Source organism: Anarrhichthys ocellatus, unplaced genomic scaffold (genome assembly GCF_004355925.1).
Source record: "Anarrhichthys ocellatus isolate YVR2014 unplaced genomic scaffold, GSC_Weel_1.0 scaffold2, whole genome shotgun sequence".
Lineage (NCBI taxonomy): Eukaryota > Metazoa > Chordata > Actinopteri > Perciformes > Anarhichadidae > Anarrhichthys > Anarrhichthys ocellatus.
This window is the reverse complement of record NW_022280032.1, coordinates 3,394,328-3,411,858: the sequence shown is the minus strand read 5'-3', so window position 1 is coordinate 3,411,858 and position 17,531 is coordinate 3,394,328. Positions and strand designations below refer to the sequence as shown.

Sequence of the window (17,531 nt, the reverse complement as noted above, 5' to 3'; positions counted from 1 at the left end):
TTATTAGTTTATACAAAAAGGAGGTGCACAAGAAATTAGTTGTCATGTATTGCTTGGTTTTATTTTTAAATATAATAAATAAAGGTTTGGAGTTTATGAGTTTGAATTCAGGTGACGGTTTCTAAAGTCTGAGAAAACAACCCTGATGATGTCATCTGGCTTAACTTGAGTTTGTCTTGAGATTTTAAATATTTGATAGAAAACCTGCCATATCAGCTGGCCTTGGTGCATGGACATTGATAGGGAATGGTTCTAATGAAAGATGCTACTGAGTTGCATTATGGGAAGTGAACAGTAGGATACAGAGTTTTTGAGGCTTGACTCATAGGACTAAAAAGTAAGGATGTCTCGACCTCTGCTGCATCGATTTTGGCCATTCTTTTTTTAAATCGGTCTCTAACAAGTCTCAATTTAATGGCGGTGCAATACTAAATTGCAGGAGGAACCCTTTAAGGCAGGGGACTGCTGATATGAATGACAACTGCACAGCACTGAGTTTAGTGACCATGGAAGTAGCCTCCATTACATCATTTTTATCATCTAGTATCACTTCTAACTAGCTTTCTAGTTACGGTTTTGCAATGCTATTTATTTCTCTTCACTTCAAACAGAACAAACAATACAGAAAACAAAACAACAGTATGGGCCAATCCATGTAACAGTGGTGTAATTCAAAAGTAATATGTTTAAATAATAGTAATTACAATAAATAATAATAAGATAAATAAACCTTTGAATAATGCTAAGAAACAATTCAGCTTTTGCGGAAGCACACGGACTGAAATAAACACAGATAAAAGAGGAAGTCAATCCTAAATAATAAAACTAAATTAGAATAGAAGTTAACATAAAAATAGAAACAATAAGAACTATACAAGGTAAGTATATAAACTATACAAAAGCAATTAAAGACTAAATAAATAAGTGACATAGATGTGATTCAGCAAGTCTATGACAATGACATAAGATATGATTAATAACATATAATATGATCAAGGAATTATATAATAAATATTTATATAAAATTAAAATAAACAAAATAATAAGAACTAACTAAAACGGTGCCGATTCTTATAAAAAATAATAATCTACTAAACTCAATGGATCACATAGACACCAATCATTCAAGCTTCTCTACAGCTTTAAGAACTTTTTGCAAGTAACATAAAAAAATACTAGTTCATCAAATGTGGGTTTTTTTTGTGTGTTTTTGCGTTTTCATAGTGACGTATTAGATATTAAACTAAAAGAGAGAGAGAGAAAGTCGCGAGTCGAGTCGTGACGTCACCAAAACGGTCTGACAAGCTGACGTAGCATCCAGCCATGGAGGAAGTGAGAGGTGAGCGAGATCTTCTCTCGACACGAACCGTTTTAAATCATCCGGTAACGTCGGTTAACGCTTAGCCAGCTAACGGTGCAATGGTTTGTTGACGTCATAGGATACGTGAGACAGGTTTATTGATGCGTTAAAAAAAAGCTCGTTGTTGAGCGTTACAGGCATTTGTATTTTTTTCCCCAACATCCTGGCTAACAGGCTTAGTTTGCCTCAGATAAACCTGCTTACTGTTGGTGTTTCTGTCAATGAACGTTGCCTCGTCAGCTGCCCGGTGTTACGCAGAATAATGTTACTGTTTTATTATAAAAAGAAGGGATACCGTATATTTAGCCAGGTGGTGTGTGATTATTTCCCCCTGTCTAAAACACGCCACGCCTTATTGAACTACAGAGCAGCTGTTAACAAACCAGTTTATTAGCCTCCAAACTGCGGGGTTTGTTTTAGGAAGACGTGCTTTCTGTTTTTTCCTGTCTCTTATTTATATGTGGTAGGAATGTAATTATGTAACATTAGTTAGTTAATTTAATATTATTCTATTTCATTGCATATATTTTGCATTTGATATTTAATATGTTTACTCTGTTATTTTATTTACCTGTACCATAATTGCTGCTGTAGCGAACACATTTCCTCTTGCAGGATTAATAAAGTATCTATCTATCTATCTATCTATCTGTCTCATTAGACAATAGGTGACAGACACACAGCCCTTAGACAGAAAAAAAGATGTACACAGTTCACATCTAGGAAGGGTAATAAAAGAGGGTCATGTTTTTTCACAGCTGTAAAGGGCAATTGGAGGCCCCTGGAATATACTGGATTCAGTACTGTTTTCACTTTTTGTTTAAAGAATACAAACACTAGATTTGGTCCCTCTCTCTCAGTGTTTCCCCTGACCTGTGCCGTGCAAAACTATGCGTGGGGGAAGGTCGGGCTGGACAGCGAGGTGGCCAAACTCGTGGTCGGTGGAGACCCAGTAGCTGTGGTGGAGGATGGCAAGCCCTACGCAGAGGTGAGGTCATCACTGGGAAGGTATACTGGTTCAGATCACCGGACTGGTCCTTGAGCAGGACGCTGATAAACCTGTGAAAATGCATGAGCATGTGTTTGACACAGGGATTGAACTGTGGTGTTGTGCTCAGCGTCTTGGCAGAGAGCCTTGTTCTCTCCATGCATTTCATGAGTATTTCTTTATTTAGCTGCAGCAGCCCTGCAGGGTTTTGTCATGAAGGTCATTAGTTCAGGTTATTCCGCTGGTGACATTTTCACGTACCGCAAGCCACATTACTGTCACATGCCAGGGTTGGTCATATTACTTTTCATGCTTATAGTCAGATGATGGTATGCATGTTTAATCCTACATTACAGTATGGGACTTATTGTTGTCTACGACATGTTAGTCTTACAGTTGTATCTCCCCATATTTACTATAAATGTTTGGTGAGATACCATCAAGATCACTGTTTATTTATGCATTTGTTCAGTTGCATTCCAGTGTCCTAGTAATGATAAAGTTAAGTATCTACCGATTTATTAAAAGAATAAATATATGGAGCAATACAAATACAAAGGAACAAGATTGAAAGCACATCAGCAATTTGTGAGGATATGCTATTGGAATAGCACTGAAACTGTTACATGGGTCAAGTCAGGTCTGTCCCAGGTTAGAGAGACTGCCCTGTACCAAAAAAGTACAATAGGTACAAAAACTTTGTCTGCGTTTGTCCACCAACAAGCGTGTGTCCCTGAGTGTCCTTCATTTACATTAAAGGCATTAGAGTAACCCTCTTATCCAGAGTGATTTACACTCAGTGAGCTAGTTGGGAGTCTTCTCTCTTCTCACTGAGTATAAATCACTTTGGATTACAGCATTAGATAAATTGATTTAATGTACATTTATGATAGCAGGCCTTTCTCTCAGAGTGTCTGGAGACGACTTGGACTCCCTGAGGAAGCTTGTTAACAGAGCATAAAGGAAGGAAGCAACATAACTGTCGTGTCTAAAGTTTGATTTATTGGTTGTGTTTCACATTCACTGTCCCACTTGTATTTTCCCAGTTAGGTCAGAATAACGTAACCTACCCGTCTCTACCTTCTCTTCCAGCTGTGGATGGGTGCCCACCCAAAAGGCGACGCCCAGATTAAAGACAACCGGATCGCACAGACCACGCTGGGCCAGTGGATCGCCCACTTCCCTGCCTGCCTGGGTTCTAAGGTGAAAGACACCTTCCAGGGTCAGCTGCCCTTCCTCTTCAAAGTCCTCTCTGTCAATACAGCCTTGTCCATACAGGCCCACCCCAACAGAGTGAGTACACACACACACACACACACACACACACACTGTTACGACCGGCTCGGAACTCGCAACATAAGGAGGGACACAACACAAAGTTAGATCCAAAAACCAAAGGTTACAGTTTATTATAGGACACGAAACAAACGTAATGTGCAAATCCAGCAGAAGACCAGGGTCTGGTGCCAGGCGAGACAGCGAGGGCAGCGAGGGCAGAGCAAGGATCCGCTTATATAGGTGAACCCCACACGTTCATCCAGGTGCACTCAATCACTCATCAGGGAGCTGCACCTAGAACTCAAAGACATAGAATACACATGTATGCACACCCACACACACAAGCACAAACATTCACAGCAGGACATAGCTTAAAGTCTTTATAAATGTCTATGTGGATTAAGGCCAAAGGCAAATGTTTACAGTATTCAATTGATCCAATTGAGACAAAGAAAGTGCTATACACAAATCTACATATATGGTTAGAAGTATTATATTCAACATGATTTAAATTGTTTTAGGATGACTGACATGCTAATATATATTGCTTAGTTAATTTGGTTTAAACTGTAAAACCACTGGACCTGTGTATGAACTGAAAAACAATGAGTCTGCTCGCTCTCCTCCCTCACTTCCCCCTTAAGTAACCCTCTTCCTTTTCTGTCGCTACGGTTTGATCAGGAGTTAGCTGCTCGTCTCCATGATCAGTTTCCAGAGCACTATCCAGACAACAACCACAAGCCGGAAATGGCCATCGCTCTCACCCGCTTTCAGGGCCTCTGTGGCTTCAGACCAGTGGAGGAGATCCTGGGATACCTTAAATGTGAGTCCCAAAGTCCCACAGGGTCATTAGTGGATTTTGGATTGATTTTTGACCAATTACTGGAGAAACAAGGGGGAAAAAATATTTATTTTAGTGTCAAACCTCATATATTTTGGGGAGGAAAAGTTACTGTACATTGAAGGGTAAATGTTTGGCAAAAATGAAATTCCTACCTGGGCATATATGTGTCTGCATCCATCAGGTGTCCCAGAGTTCCGTGCTCTGGTGGGCAACGAGGCAGCGGAGGAGCTGCGGTGCAGCGTGGGAGATGCGGTTCACACGAGCCAGATGCTGAAGAAGTGCTTCACCAGGATGATGAACTGCGAGAAGAAGGTGTTCGTAGATCAGCTCAACATGCTGTTCAAGAGAGTCACTGAAGAGGGTGAGGAGCTGGAGGGATGCAGCTGATGATGATGAGTCAGTTAGTTTGGTTGGTTAGTCATTAAGCCTAACCAGCTTTCAGAGGTAGAGGTGCAACAATTTAGCCAGTTTATTTTTCTACCACCAGGAGGCGCCAAGTTTTAGACATTGTCTAATCCTACAACTTTGGGGCTTTAAAACTGTTTTTTAAAGAAGCACAAGTCAGCTGTTGAGCTCTTATAACTCGTGGCTGTTTATGACCCGTGCAGGTGCAGCAGGGAAGGACACATCGAGCAGCAACGGTGACCTGCTGCTCCGTCTCCACTCCCAGTATCCCGGAGACATCGGCTGCTTCTCCATCTACTTCCTGAACTACATAGTCCTGGATCCAGGACAGGCCATGTTCCTGGGAGCCAACGAGCCACACGCTTACCTTTACGGAGGTCAGACGACGCTTTGTGAGATTCAGTGCTGTAGATCTTCTCCAGGCTGAATGAGTACAGTAGAATGTAGAAATATAAAGGATCATTGTTAAAAAAGGCTCACTAATTTCCCTTAACAGCTGGGCACTGCAGTTTTTTATCAAACATTACTCAAAGAGGAGTAAATAGTGCATTCATTAGGGACTATTTTCAGTGTGTGTTTATGGTAATGAAGGAATGAAGGAAGATGCCAGCTAGTGCAACCGTGTGGCTCATTGATGTGCTCTTCATGTTTTTGGAGCTATGAGATGTGTGATTATTGGTAGAGTTCACCTTTATCTGGCTGCTGTTCCTCTCCACCCATATATTCATCCCACAGTTGAGTGTTGACGTTCACATTGTCAAAATGCATTCTTGGAATCACTAACTGTAAAAGTAAACGAGGCAAGTGGAGGAGGAGAAATAGCTCCTGTAATGCGTTGAACGTCTCAGGCTGATCTAAGCTGTATCGAACATTGTAAGAGTATTTGACAATTGATTTTTCCATTTGAAGGAGAGCTGACTGCCCACTTTGCTTATTTATAAAACTTGCTTTCCCTTTCTCTGTCTATTCATCCATCCAGACTGTATCGAGTGCATGGCCTGCTCCGACAACACGGTGCGGGCCGGTCTGACACCGAAATACATCGACGTCAACACGCTGTGTGAGATGCTGAACTACAGCCCGGCGCCCGCTAGCTCCAAAATCTTCCCGTGTGTCCAGGACGCTTCAGATCCCTGCGTGTCTCTATACGACCCCCCAGTGCCAGACTTCACTGTTATGAGGATACAGGTAGGACACCACAGGGGAAAAAAAGATTTGTATGTGTATTAGTACTACAGAAACGTCCTCACCATGTTCTGATCCCATCCCTCCTGCAGGTCCCGGCCTCGGTGAAGCAGTACACCGTTGCTCCGGTCGACAGCGCCAGCATCCTCCTGGTCATCGAAGGCGACGCCGCGGCTACCTCTGCCGCTGCCCTCTCCGACGTCTCGCTGAGGCGGGGCACCGTCCTGTTCGTCTCGGCCAACGAGAGCGTCTCCCTGCACGTCACCTCCAAGTCGGGGATGACCATGTTCCGAGCCTGCTGCCTCCTGTAGCTGTGAGTCCGTGTGTGTGAACCCTCATGCTACCTGTGTTCTTGTTTCCCTCCGGTGTGACTCAGAACGGTCTGCACTTTTTAGAAGGTAGTATGTTAAAGGAGCTTTCAGACAATGAGTAGATGCCTGTTTGTGCCCGCTGCTCCCCCCCCCATCCCAACCTCAACTTTAGCTTTAAAGTCCAGCAGTGATTCACTGCTAATTTGTTTTTACTGTCTTTTTTACCTGTAGTGATGCAATTACATCTTATGAAAAGAAAAAAAGCAGAAGATGCGCACATCCAAAATTCTTTGTAGGTGCTGGAACGAGGAAAGCATACTAAGATTAAAAAGTAAAATATGTCCACAACACTGAATAGGACCCAATATATATTAAAATGCACATGAACATCTTTAAATTGACCTTTGTCAGGCTCAAGTTGAGGGTTCTTGATGAAGATCCAGCATTCAAAATTGCATGGAAGTTTACACTCGACCTCGAAAAGAGCAGTTGAGAAAACAACCTCATGAGGTTAATTTTGTAGCCGTTCTGGAGCTCACAGTCCTTTAAGTGCTTAGAAGAATTAAAAATGTCTTCAATTCCATTATAACACCCATCTACTGATGAAGACCTTTGGGTATGATCGAAAGCTCTGGAACGGCTAATAAATGAACCTTTTGGTGAGGTGGTTTTCTCACACCATCCACTGATGAGGCCAGTGAGACGCTGTTAGAAGCCTGGAAAAATCCACCAAATGAACCTCAAAATGTTTTCAATGTTTATTTTAAATGAGTTGTCCTTCAGTGTTTCTGACATGTTTTCCTTTTTATTCCTAATGCACTTACAGCTGCACGTTTTTATCCTATTGTTACACATTCAAACAACACTGGAGCAGTGTGTGTGTGTGTGTGTGTGTGTGGGGGGGGGGGTGGTGGTATGTTTACAGCGGTGCAGTCCTACAGGACCACCTCGTTGAGGACTGAGCATGTCCGTTATATGAGCCAGCAGTTAGTCTTTCTAAAAATCACTGGTGCAACTAACTGTTTTTATCATTTTAGTTTAGCTTGAAGAAATAAACATTGTTCGTATATATCAACCGTATATAGTGTAATACTGAGATGCCTGTGCATGTTTGATTTACAGCAGTAAGACAGACCCCAGAAGGTAGTACTGCTGTAACTGTTACCAGCACATGTGGAAACTTCAAGTAGAGAACAATCCTAAAGTTAAGACAACAAAGAGCTACATGGGAATCAGGAATGCATATTGATTAAAACTTACATACGACTATAAAATGCACTAATGCTGCTCGTTACAGACTTATACAATTTGACCCGAGCCCGTTAACACGTCCACGTCTTCTACAGTAGTACAACAAATCGCTGCATTCAATTTTATAGTATTATTGGAACAAACGTCTGTATTTCTGAGTATTTGAAACCGTTTTTTTTACAGACTTTGCATGTTTTGCGGAATCTGATGTACCGATTCATCAATACGTGACATTACAAAGTAAGAGAGCTGAACCCTGAAACCTGTATTATAAAGGTCTTACCTGTATGTTGTGATGTCATGGGGTGACTGGTTTATTGTCACAGTAAAAATCTTTTATGCTCACTTTATGGTAATGTCACTGGATCATTTCAGTACGGTGCAAATATTCCAGTTGGTACCGGGGTCAGTCTGAATTCAGCCAATCAGGAAGTGGATTTTCTTGTTGTGATCATTTTTTATAGGTTATCTTGAATTATATATTTGAGAATGAATGCTCTCTCTGCCTGCCAACCTACCAGTGAGTAGATATGTATCAGAGTGAATGCTTTTACCTACTTCATGACCGCATTAGTGATGTAGGTGGATCTCTGAGCTTGTCCCCAATATACGTAGATGCACTAAACCTTCAGATGTTTGTTGTTGCTGAAACTGTTGAAAAATGGAAGAATATTAAAGAGATAGGACGTTTATAGTTAAAATCATCACATTTTTCATTAAAGAACCATTAGCTCAGATTAGAGTCTCTGTAATTACAGAACCTCCGGTTATTTTTGTCAAAAACAACCTAATATTTGTGACCTTCTTGTAGAGGTTAGAGCATTTTTAACTTACTTTAACTATCACACACCTTTGTCACTGATCTTGTTTTGAGTCACCTTTTAGTTTGAATACTGTACTTTGCACAGGAATCAATGTTTTACCTTAATTGTTTTATTTATCGATGGAACTTCTTGGGGTATTTCTCCAGTGAGGGCATGGTTTAGCATTTTTAATTACGGTGATGCTGTGTAGCCTGGGACTGCAGAGAACATGTGGATGTAAAAGTGGTTTAATAAAGCCGTGTGCCATTAATGTGTCGTGTTCGTTGTTTCATTTCACGATAACTGTCAAAAGAGAAGAAGCAGGTTTACAGAGTTATCTGGATAAACCATGTGCTTGATGTTTGGGGGGGTTCAAGGTTTTATTCGCCACGTTTAAGTCCTGATTACTCAATAATTAAACATTAACGTGTGTTGACTTTGAGCGAAATCAGGGCTTAATTTTCTTGTTCTTGATTGATTAAATATTCCAAGTATTTATGAAGCACTAACCAGCAATGAAGTATATAATGTGGGACACACTGTAGAAATACAATACATTTATTTACCTCCAATAAAAATATTCTGTGGATCTTATTGAAACCTTTAGTAAACTCAGGATAAAAGTGCATAACATGTCCTCAGTAACCAAACTATATACACAAGGCACAATTTCAAACAGTCATCACTATTTTCTCACGTTGATGAGAGGAAGAGAAACATCTGCCCAGCGACATCTTCATTTTCTCTATTTATAAATCACACAAACTGACGTCTGTTGTTCCAGAAATAAATAGTGAAGACTTATCAAACAACCATGACTTCCAGATGTGCATGCATCATCCAGATGTGCATGCATCGTCTCTGTACACCTCCATCACCTTTCAAAAGCTCTGACAGCTTCCGCTGCACACGAAGAACAGCAGCCCTCTCGTTCTGTGCCATCGAGCCACCCAGTGGGGTTCATCTGTTCTACCTTGTGGCCTTCTCTTCTTTGCCGTCTGAGACCTTAACAGTCTGTCTGTTCTCCCACAGGGCCCTTTATTTTTAACACTCGAGACAGCAGGTTTGTTCTCCATGGTGTCCAGAGTAAACCCATGCCTGCAGATCACCTCTGCCTTGGGCTGAAGCGCACTATACAGCGCCTGTAACGCCCGCACATCCTCCAGAGCATCATGGGCCTTGTAGTCCACGCCCAGCAGCTCCCTGACCAGGTTTGTCTGTCGAAAGCTCTGGAGGCTGCGGTCCTTCAGCAGCTCCCGAGCCAGCGGAAGAGTGTCGACACAGCCGGAGACCGCCGACTCGAACTCCGCTCTGAGGTCCAGTTCATCGAGAGCTCGGGCCAGCAGCGGACAGTCGAAGCGGCGGATGTTGTGGCCGAGGACAAGAGGGCGCCCGAGCATCTGGAGGAACGCTACGAAGGAGACCAGGACCTCCCGCAGGGAGTTGGTGGGGACAAGTTGGCGATGGAGGTACAGCCTCCGTCTGTGGACCCTGAAGCCGGTCACTTTGGAGGCTCCACGCTGCATTCGACACCGAGGGACGACGTAGAGGTTGAGAGAGTGGCCTCCGCTCACTGCAGCCAGCTGGACGATATCACAACTCTGGCCTGAATAAGACATGAAGATATAACAGAACATAATAGTTAATTGCTACCGCAGTATTAAGTCACAATTAGGAACAACAGGGCACACATCTTAATATTAAACTGAAGTAGAAAGCTTTGTCCTAGGGAAACATCTGGTATCATGCATTATGGTTTCTGTATCTTTCACAAGCAGGCAGAGTAACCGATCAGGACAGTCGTTTGTAGTGTTTTCATTCATTCATGTTGTAGTGAACACGTGACATTAAATAAACGGTGTTTATGCTGCAGACATGGACGTGATGTCCACTGTCTATCCCAAATATAAAATAAAAAGAGCCTTGCTGCACGAGTGTCCTCCTGACAATACATGGACACTTTAAACAACCATAAAGTTGTATCTAGTATATAAAGGGAATAAAGGAACTAACACAGTCCAGTTGTCTCCAGGTCAAAGAAAACCAGCGGATGTTGACACTTTTCATCTCCGTCTGAATCTGATGTTTTCATCCCGCCACAGTTTCAATAACGTTTCACAGTGAAGTTTAGTAAAATAGACACACTAGAGACGCTGGTAGTATCGTATCTAACTACATACAGGCGTCGGTAAACACCACCGTAGAGATTTTCCCTCCGCGGTTTTAAACACCCGCGTAGAAGAAGATAAGAACTTTCAAAATAAAAGTTTTGTTGACAGAGAGAAGGAGAGAAAAATGTTCAGCCTCGCGCTAAAAAGATTAACGTTGTAATCACACACGTAGTTATAAACTGCAGTGTGAAATTGTAGCAAATTAAAGTCATATTTTCCAACAAAAAACAAAAAATACTTCCCACGATTTTAGCCGAGTGTCAGATTTGCGCACGCGCAGAGAAGCCCTTTCTTCTTCTTTGATATATATATATACAGAATACAAGCATGCTGCCCCTACAGGACATACATGGTAGCGCTACGAGCCTGTAAATAAGAAAAGATGAACTTCGGTACAGTACTACATATCTCTAACAGTTGGGCTGACACTGATTCTAGTGTTATATTTTGTAAGAAAATTGATTATTATTATTCTTATTTCTATATAAAGTATTTTCATATAGTATTTTTAGCCAGAGGAATATTTGTGGGAAACCACTTTAACATTGTTGCTGACTTTGATTGCCGTTCTAAAACTTGTGATTAATTTGATTATAGTACTGGGTAATTTCACGAATCATAAATCTTTTTAATTCTATATTTTTTTTTTAATCTTTCCTTTTTTGTATGAATTGCCTTTTTGCAAGGATTATTTGAAAGTATAAAAAAGTCGCCTGAATAATATAATTTTCATATATGTCTTTTGATTATTAATCTGGTTGGTATTAATTCCCCTTTTTTGTTAAAGCTGTGATATGTGATGATTGTCACCTCTAAGATTGAAATAAATTGCCCTTAATATAAGGAAATTGATTATATTTTCAACAAGGTATCCTTTAATGATTGTCTCTTTTAATACTTTATTTGCACTATATGCATGCATGCGCATGCATGTATGTATGTATGCATGTATTATTTATATCACTAAGCTCCACTGGTCATCCTGTGAATGAGGAGAGATTTTCTATGTTGAAACATACATAAAAGTCTTTGTGATGCAAATCAGAATAAAACTATAAAATACCAAGTTGACGAGAAGAATCAAACAGAAGTTTAATGTTACTGGATTTATTTAATATTACTGGACATACATAAGAGTACAACACTTGTGAGTATGACACATGCTACAATACATACAACACAATAAGACAAATCAGCATACAGTACAAACATTACATATCTTTACGTTTGGGGTGTAACATGCATTTATTTGTCTCCAAATCGCAAAAAGTTAATTCTACCCGTAATTTTCTTCTAAGCGTTTAAAATACCAGTCTGTCCAACCACCCGAGGGTATATGATGAGAACAACTGCAAAGGAAAGGTTCCATTTTAAATGAATTTATTGTTTTCATGGCAAGATTTTGTTTGTTTTCTGTAGCTTTTTTTTTTTTTAAACTAGATCGAGAAGGTAACTGTGGAGATGTCCCGTGTGCTGGGATGCCATTTGTTGAACAGCTCCTGCAGCATCGTGGCGTCCTCCACTGCGTTGTGGGCGTCGTAGGTCTTCTTCAGGAAGTGGCGGACCATATTCTCTTGAGAATAACTGTGCAGACGAAACAGGTTCTTGCTCAGCGGCAAGGTGTCCAAAAACACGGCCGCCACCTGCTTAAACTCCTGCAGCAAACTGAGCTCTCGCAGCACCCTGCAGAGCACGGGGGCGTCGAACCGCATTGCGTTGTGGGCCGCCAGCAGCACGGGGCTGCGGAAGGAGCGAAGGAAGTCGATGAAGGAGGTGAGCGCGTCAGCAAGAGGGACGGTGTTCACGGGAGTCCCTTTGAGCAACAGCTCGCCATCGCTGACGGTGAAGCCCGTCACCCGCTTGGCGCTCTCAGTGAGCTCGCGGTCCGGGAGGGTGTAAACGTTGAAGACCCGGTCTCCACTGACCGCCGACAACTGGATGATGTGACACACTGTAGTGTCTGAGAAGGGTTAGGAGAGCAAGCACATGTGAATAGATGTAGGTTATACAATACTTTTTGTCAGCAAACTGCTCATTGTTGTGATTTTTACTCCAACTATCAGCGCCTTTAAAGGACCGGTGTGTAAGATTTAGTGGCATCTAGTGGCGAGGCCGCAGATTGCAACCAACTGAACGCCCCTCCGCTCACCCCTCCCTTTCCAAGCACGCCAAAGACTTTGCAGTGACCTTCAGGAAACGTAAAAACCACACACTGTATACAAGAAGTGGACGCAGTCATCGTGGTGTCACCCGCTGGTTTGGTTGAGGTTTTACAATGTTTACTGAGGTAATAAATAAAGTGAGAAGTAGAGTCATTTTCTCATAGACTTCCATTCAATCAGAGTTGTTTCTGCAACCAGAGGAGTCGCCCCCTGATGGTCAGTAGAGAGAATGCAAGTTTTAACTGGCTTCACTTTTCAAATCTGGAGGTTGTCTAAATAAGAAAAATTAAGACAACTTGATGCTTCATCTACACACTCTTTTCACAACGTGGACATCATGACAACTTTGCTATTGCCAGATATTCAGTCATTTAAACTGATTCACCAGGTTTTGTAATGTGCTAATAACTTCCGGTACACAGAAAGTAAAGAAAAGGCTTTTGCTGTGATTGTAAATACTACAGTGTGGTTACTGGAGAAGTAAGAACAATAGACGTCGTGGGGAGAGGCGAGCAGGAGAGTCTGATTAGAGGGAGTCAAATATTTTATTTCATGACGTAGATTAAATCCCAAACGGTCAACTCCATCCCAGAATTGGCCGTGAAGATTAGAGCTGATTTAAAACAGTAGATGTTGAGCCACTTTCAACCGTGAAATGCAGATCTTTATCAATTTGGTAAGAAATGTCAATATTAACATCAGCATTGATATGTTTCATCAAAGTACAGTCATTTTTTAATTTACAGTTTAAAAAAACACATTTAGGTGTGTGGTTACTTTATGATAAAACATTTTTTAGGTTGTAGCTTCCGTAGCCTGAACAGGAAGCGCTGGTTGGTTTGTGGTTTAGCAGGGACACTTCCTCAGAGCTACAATCTTATTGGTTCTATGACAAATCTCTTCCTCTCTGAACAGACTTAAATTTCTTAAGAACTTCATGAAGTCGATCGGTACCTATTCTAAGATAGAAATAGAAACTGAAACTTCCCAGCTGATGCATGTCAACAGGTGGAGCCTTCAGAACGATTTGTTAAACAAATGTGTGTCATCACACTGGTACACACTGAATTAAACATTTAAGACAAAGCTCTTCTATCTAACAGTCCGTTTGTTATTGGACTAAATGCAAAATTAAAATTAATTTTAGTCATTTTGTCTGAATAAACAATGAACGTAGAACATTTAAATTATTACTTTGACATTAAATTCTTAGTAATGAAGGCAACAAGTAATGGCTGAAAGATCTGGAAAAAAATCCAGTATTAATTCAAAGACTTTCAAGACAAAGAAATAAAATAATTAATACAAAGAAATTAATCATAATTTTTTTACATAGCTATTGTTACAAAGGTTAAAGTTATAACACTGATTGTTATTATAAGGCAAATAAAAGATCATATTCAATTGCCAATGATAACGTAATTAAAGTTAATGTTACCTAATCCAGTGGTCTCCAGGTCAAAGAAAACGATGGTTCTGTTATCAGACATCTGCAAGAATATAAAAACAGAAACATTTGAACATCTACAGTATAAACCCTTCAGTCGTGTCTGGTTTGTCTGACAATGCATTAAATAATATTCAAAATGATTATCTAGTAAGCTAGAAATGATCTAAAATTAAAAGTAAAGTTATTTTAAACATAACTAATTAAGTGAGAAATGTAAAAAATGAAAATAATAATTAAAAGTGTGAACTCACCTTGGACAGTACACAGTGGTGTCAGCTGATTTGTAGCTACAGTAGATGTCATCTGGTTACTTAATATATACTCGGTTATCTTCATTCATCAGCAGGGAGGAGTTAACAGGTGAATCATTGCCACATCATTTCTAAACCAGCAGACACTGAACTCGACTTTCATTTAAGTGGAACAGAAACTCAAAATATCTTGTTTTGTTTTTCTTCTCCTCCTTCTGATGAATCACCTTCCTGCTCATGCTGCTCTATCTGGTCGCGTGTCACAGGGTCGCACGTGGCGAAACAAAAGCCGTTTTCTCTGAAGGTGGAAACTTCGCCGCTGTTCGTTTGGTTTCAGTTTTGACCGGCGGATGATGGAAAGTTACGACTGTCACGTGAGAAAGAAACCAACGAAGGTTCAAGAGTGAATACATTTGAGAATTTAAAAAAATATATATTTTGGAATAAAAAAATACATGGAAACTAAATAAATGTTTAGTTTGTGGCTTGAAGAATTCTAATTCTTCACATTATTAAAACCTTCCTCTTGTGTTAGCTTTCTGTTACCATCTCTTTGTTACCAAAAATGTTTTTGTTTTATTTTGTTGAAATAGAGGTTCCTGACAAAGTCAAAAAGCCTTGATGCAATAAACTAATTTATGTGGTTCTTTTATGCATTTAAAACCTAAAATGGGTCGGTGCCGACCCTAACACAAGAGGAAGGTTAGGCAAAAAGGGCTAAACTGAATTTTGTATTGAATTCAAACTTAAATCACCCCTGTCCACATACTCTTGTGTACTTCTAATGGCTGCTCCGGTAGCCGAACAGCCGAGGAACGAGCCCAAGACTTTAATGCTCGAATGAAAAACACACGACCTCAGTGCTCTGCCTCAACTGACTCAATGGACTCTGTGATGACCCCTCCCTTCCACCAGGGGTCTGTGTCTGTTTCCTCTCAGGTTGTCTTGCAGGATGTTGATCGGGAGCTAACGAGCCCCACCTGAGCCTGCTGGGTTGGTCCCAGCTATAAAGGCTGCCCCTCTTCTTTGGCTGAGGTCCCTCTCCTCTCTGACTCCTGTGTGGAGGACCTGGTGGCTGCTGCCTTGTTTTGTTTGTTTGTTTGTTTGTTTATTTAGTTAGGTTTAGTTAGTTGTACTTTAAATAAATGTCTATTTATTACTTTTATCACTCGTCTTGTCTCCCTCATGTTACGACTTTTTGAGCCGGGTCGTGACATGTGGCAAAGAAATGCAGAAGTCAGTGAAGACTGAAAGCTCGAGAGAACATGGGTGTTAAAAATGCTGGATTTAGGGATTTTGTGGGAAAGATTGAATGTAAATATAACAGGGCGCCTTTACATTCTCTAAGAGAAGGCCTTTACGGCCTCTAAAAAATGACAGTCATACAAAAAATAATCCTCTCAATCATCACTCGTGGGGTCTGTATCTGCAGAGACTCTCTTCCTCCGCCTGTATTTTCTTATTTGTTGTGTTTGGGACATTTCTGGGCGTAAACCTCTATAAAAACATAGCGACTTGGTGCCTTTATAGTAATCACGCATCCAACAGGAAGGTACAAAAATGTCGGACACAGCAAATATAGATTGTTGGGCCGGGGACGAGGAGACAACTTTGAAAGTTGCACTTAAACCAAAACATAATATCTGACATTTAAAAGCAACACACACGTTTGAAGATACACCGATGTGTTGAAAAGGGAAATTGCATCCTTTCAAAGTAAAACACACATTTTATCTCTTGACTTCTGCAAAACATTACTCAACTCATTTGTGTTTGGCTGCAGTTTTGCTTTTTTTAATAAGCAGATGAATTTTTTTTCTTACAACCATAAACATGTTTGTATCATTAAAAAAAAAGAAGAAATATAACACAAATTGCACCGTATACATAACCGTGTCCATTGTGGCGCAGACAAAGAGACACAGCGCTTTTCTTTTTTCTTTTTTACTGGCTTCGTAGCACAAACATGACAGACCGAGTGTGGCCTGTTAAAATGTTGCCATGATTAATAGTAGATAATGAACCGTACACAGGATAATATATCCTTTTATAACACCTTTTATAACAGATTCTTTTAAACCAATGTACACCCCAAAAGCATGATCATAAATAGTACATACACTGTGTATAAAAGAGGAACAAAAACAACCAGAGAAAGCAGAGCATGCCTTCCAGTGACAGGTACATTCGCTTTTTTAAAATTCTTTTTTTTTGTTTTGTTTGCCATATTGTCAGCCTGGACATGTACACAGATCATCCCATCAAATATCATCTTGTAGATATTTGACCAGGAATCAGTTTTGTCCTTTCAGCTCTTTCTGAACAGCTCTACAGTTAATGTTGTAAAGATGACAACACGCTGCCCGTCTGCACACCTGCACTAAAACTGCAATCAGCCCAGTCTTCAGTGAGACCTCCAGCTTCAAGGGAAAGTCGATGAACACTGGTTGCGTTGGTGAGATCGCTCAAGAGCGTCCGATCACAGACGCAGCAAGCGGGGAGAGATATTAGAGCCTTAAAGTACAGAGACATCGTTGCTGTTGAGCTGCTGAGTCGGCCCAGGAAAACCGAATATTACACCGTTTCGGTGTCTGTGTGGACAGAGACAGAAAGAGAGAAAGGATATGCAGAGACAACGTGGACGGTCTGAGTTAGTTGCTACTTTGTTTTTGTCTGGTTTACAGGAAGATTAAATGCTACTTTTCACAGCCAGAGCCGGGAGAGAAGAGGATGGAAGAGCTACTGTTGTGGTAAGAAGAAGAAGAAGAAGAAGAAGATGGATGCCTCAGAGGACATCATGGACGGAGTGAGTGCAAGAGTTTTCCCAACAGGTGCAATGACACTCAAAACATTTGATAACGTCCGAGTTAGTTTTAGTGTCACTTGATAGTTGCAGAGACTTCTGTTTTTTCACCTGTACAAGAATTCGTTGGGCGCGGAAACACTAGTGTATGTGTGTGTAGAGAAGACTACACATGCACAGAGTGGGAGCTGATACAGTGGCAGGAAGTATTCATTCATCCAAACACACACACACACACACACACACACACACACACACACACACACACA

General features: G+C 40.8%; 3 protein-coding genes across 4 annotated transcripts; 1 reads left to right on the top strand and 2 right to left on the bottom strand.

Annotated features, from left to right (window-relative positions):
- The first annotated feature begins 1,257 nt into the window (after positions 1 to 1,257).
- Positions 1,258 to 8,696, top strand: mpi (mannose phosphate isomerase). Its single transcript, XM_031864974.1, has 8 exons — positions 1,258 to 1,339; positions 2,221 to 2,348; positions 3,441 to 3,641; positions 4,308 to 4,449; positions 4,652 to 4,831; positions 5,079 to 5,252; positions 5,855 to 6,063; positions 6,153 to 8,696. Exons 1-8 carry the CDS (start codon positions 1,324 to 1,326, stop codon positions 6,369 to 6,371), a joined length of 1,269 nt encoding a protein of 422 aa, XP_031720834.1. The 5' UTR covers positions 1,258 to 1,323; the 3' UTR covers positions 6,372 to 8,696.
- Positions 8,697 to 8,890: 194 nt separating this feature from the next.
- Positions 8,891 to 10,823, bottom strand: LOC116393067 (protein PML-like). The gene is made up of 2 exons (XM_031865001.1): positions 10,439 to 10,823; positions 8,891 to 10,031 (listed from the first exon to the last, which is right to left on the bottom strand). Exons 1-2 carry the CDS (start codon positions 10,515 to 10,517, stop codon positions 9,307 to 9,309), a joined length of 804 nt encoding a protein of 267 aa, XP_031720861.1. The 5' UTR covers positions 10,518 to 10,823; the 3' UTR covers positions 8,891 to 9,306.
- Positions 10,824 to 11,687: 864 nt separating this feature from the next.
- On the bottom strand, positions 11,688 to 15,369 carry LOC116393080 (three prime repair exonuclease 2). 2 transcript variants are annotated; one of them, XM_031865037.1, is made up of 3 exons: positions 14,460 to 15,369; positions 14,197 to 14,248; positions 11,688 to 12,556 (listed from the first exon to the last, which is right to left on the bottom strand). In XM_031865037.1, the coding sequence occupies exons 2-3, from the start codon at positions 14,246 to 14,248 to the stop codon at positions 12,033 to 12,035; spliced, it is 576 nt and encodes a 191-aa protein (XP_031720897.1). In that variant the 5' UTR covers positions 14,460 to 15,369; the 3' UTR covers positions 11,688 to 12,032. The 2 variants fall into 2 exon arrangements, with proteins under 2 accessions (XP_031720897.1, XP_031720888.1); XM_031865028.1 differs by lacking the exon at positions 14,460 to 15,369 and having other exon boundaries at positions 14,197 to 14,351.
- Positions 15,370 to 17,531: the final 2,162 nt, after the last annotated feature.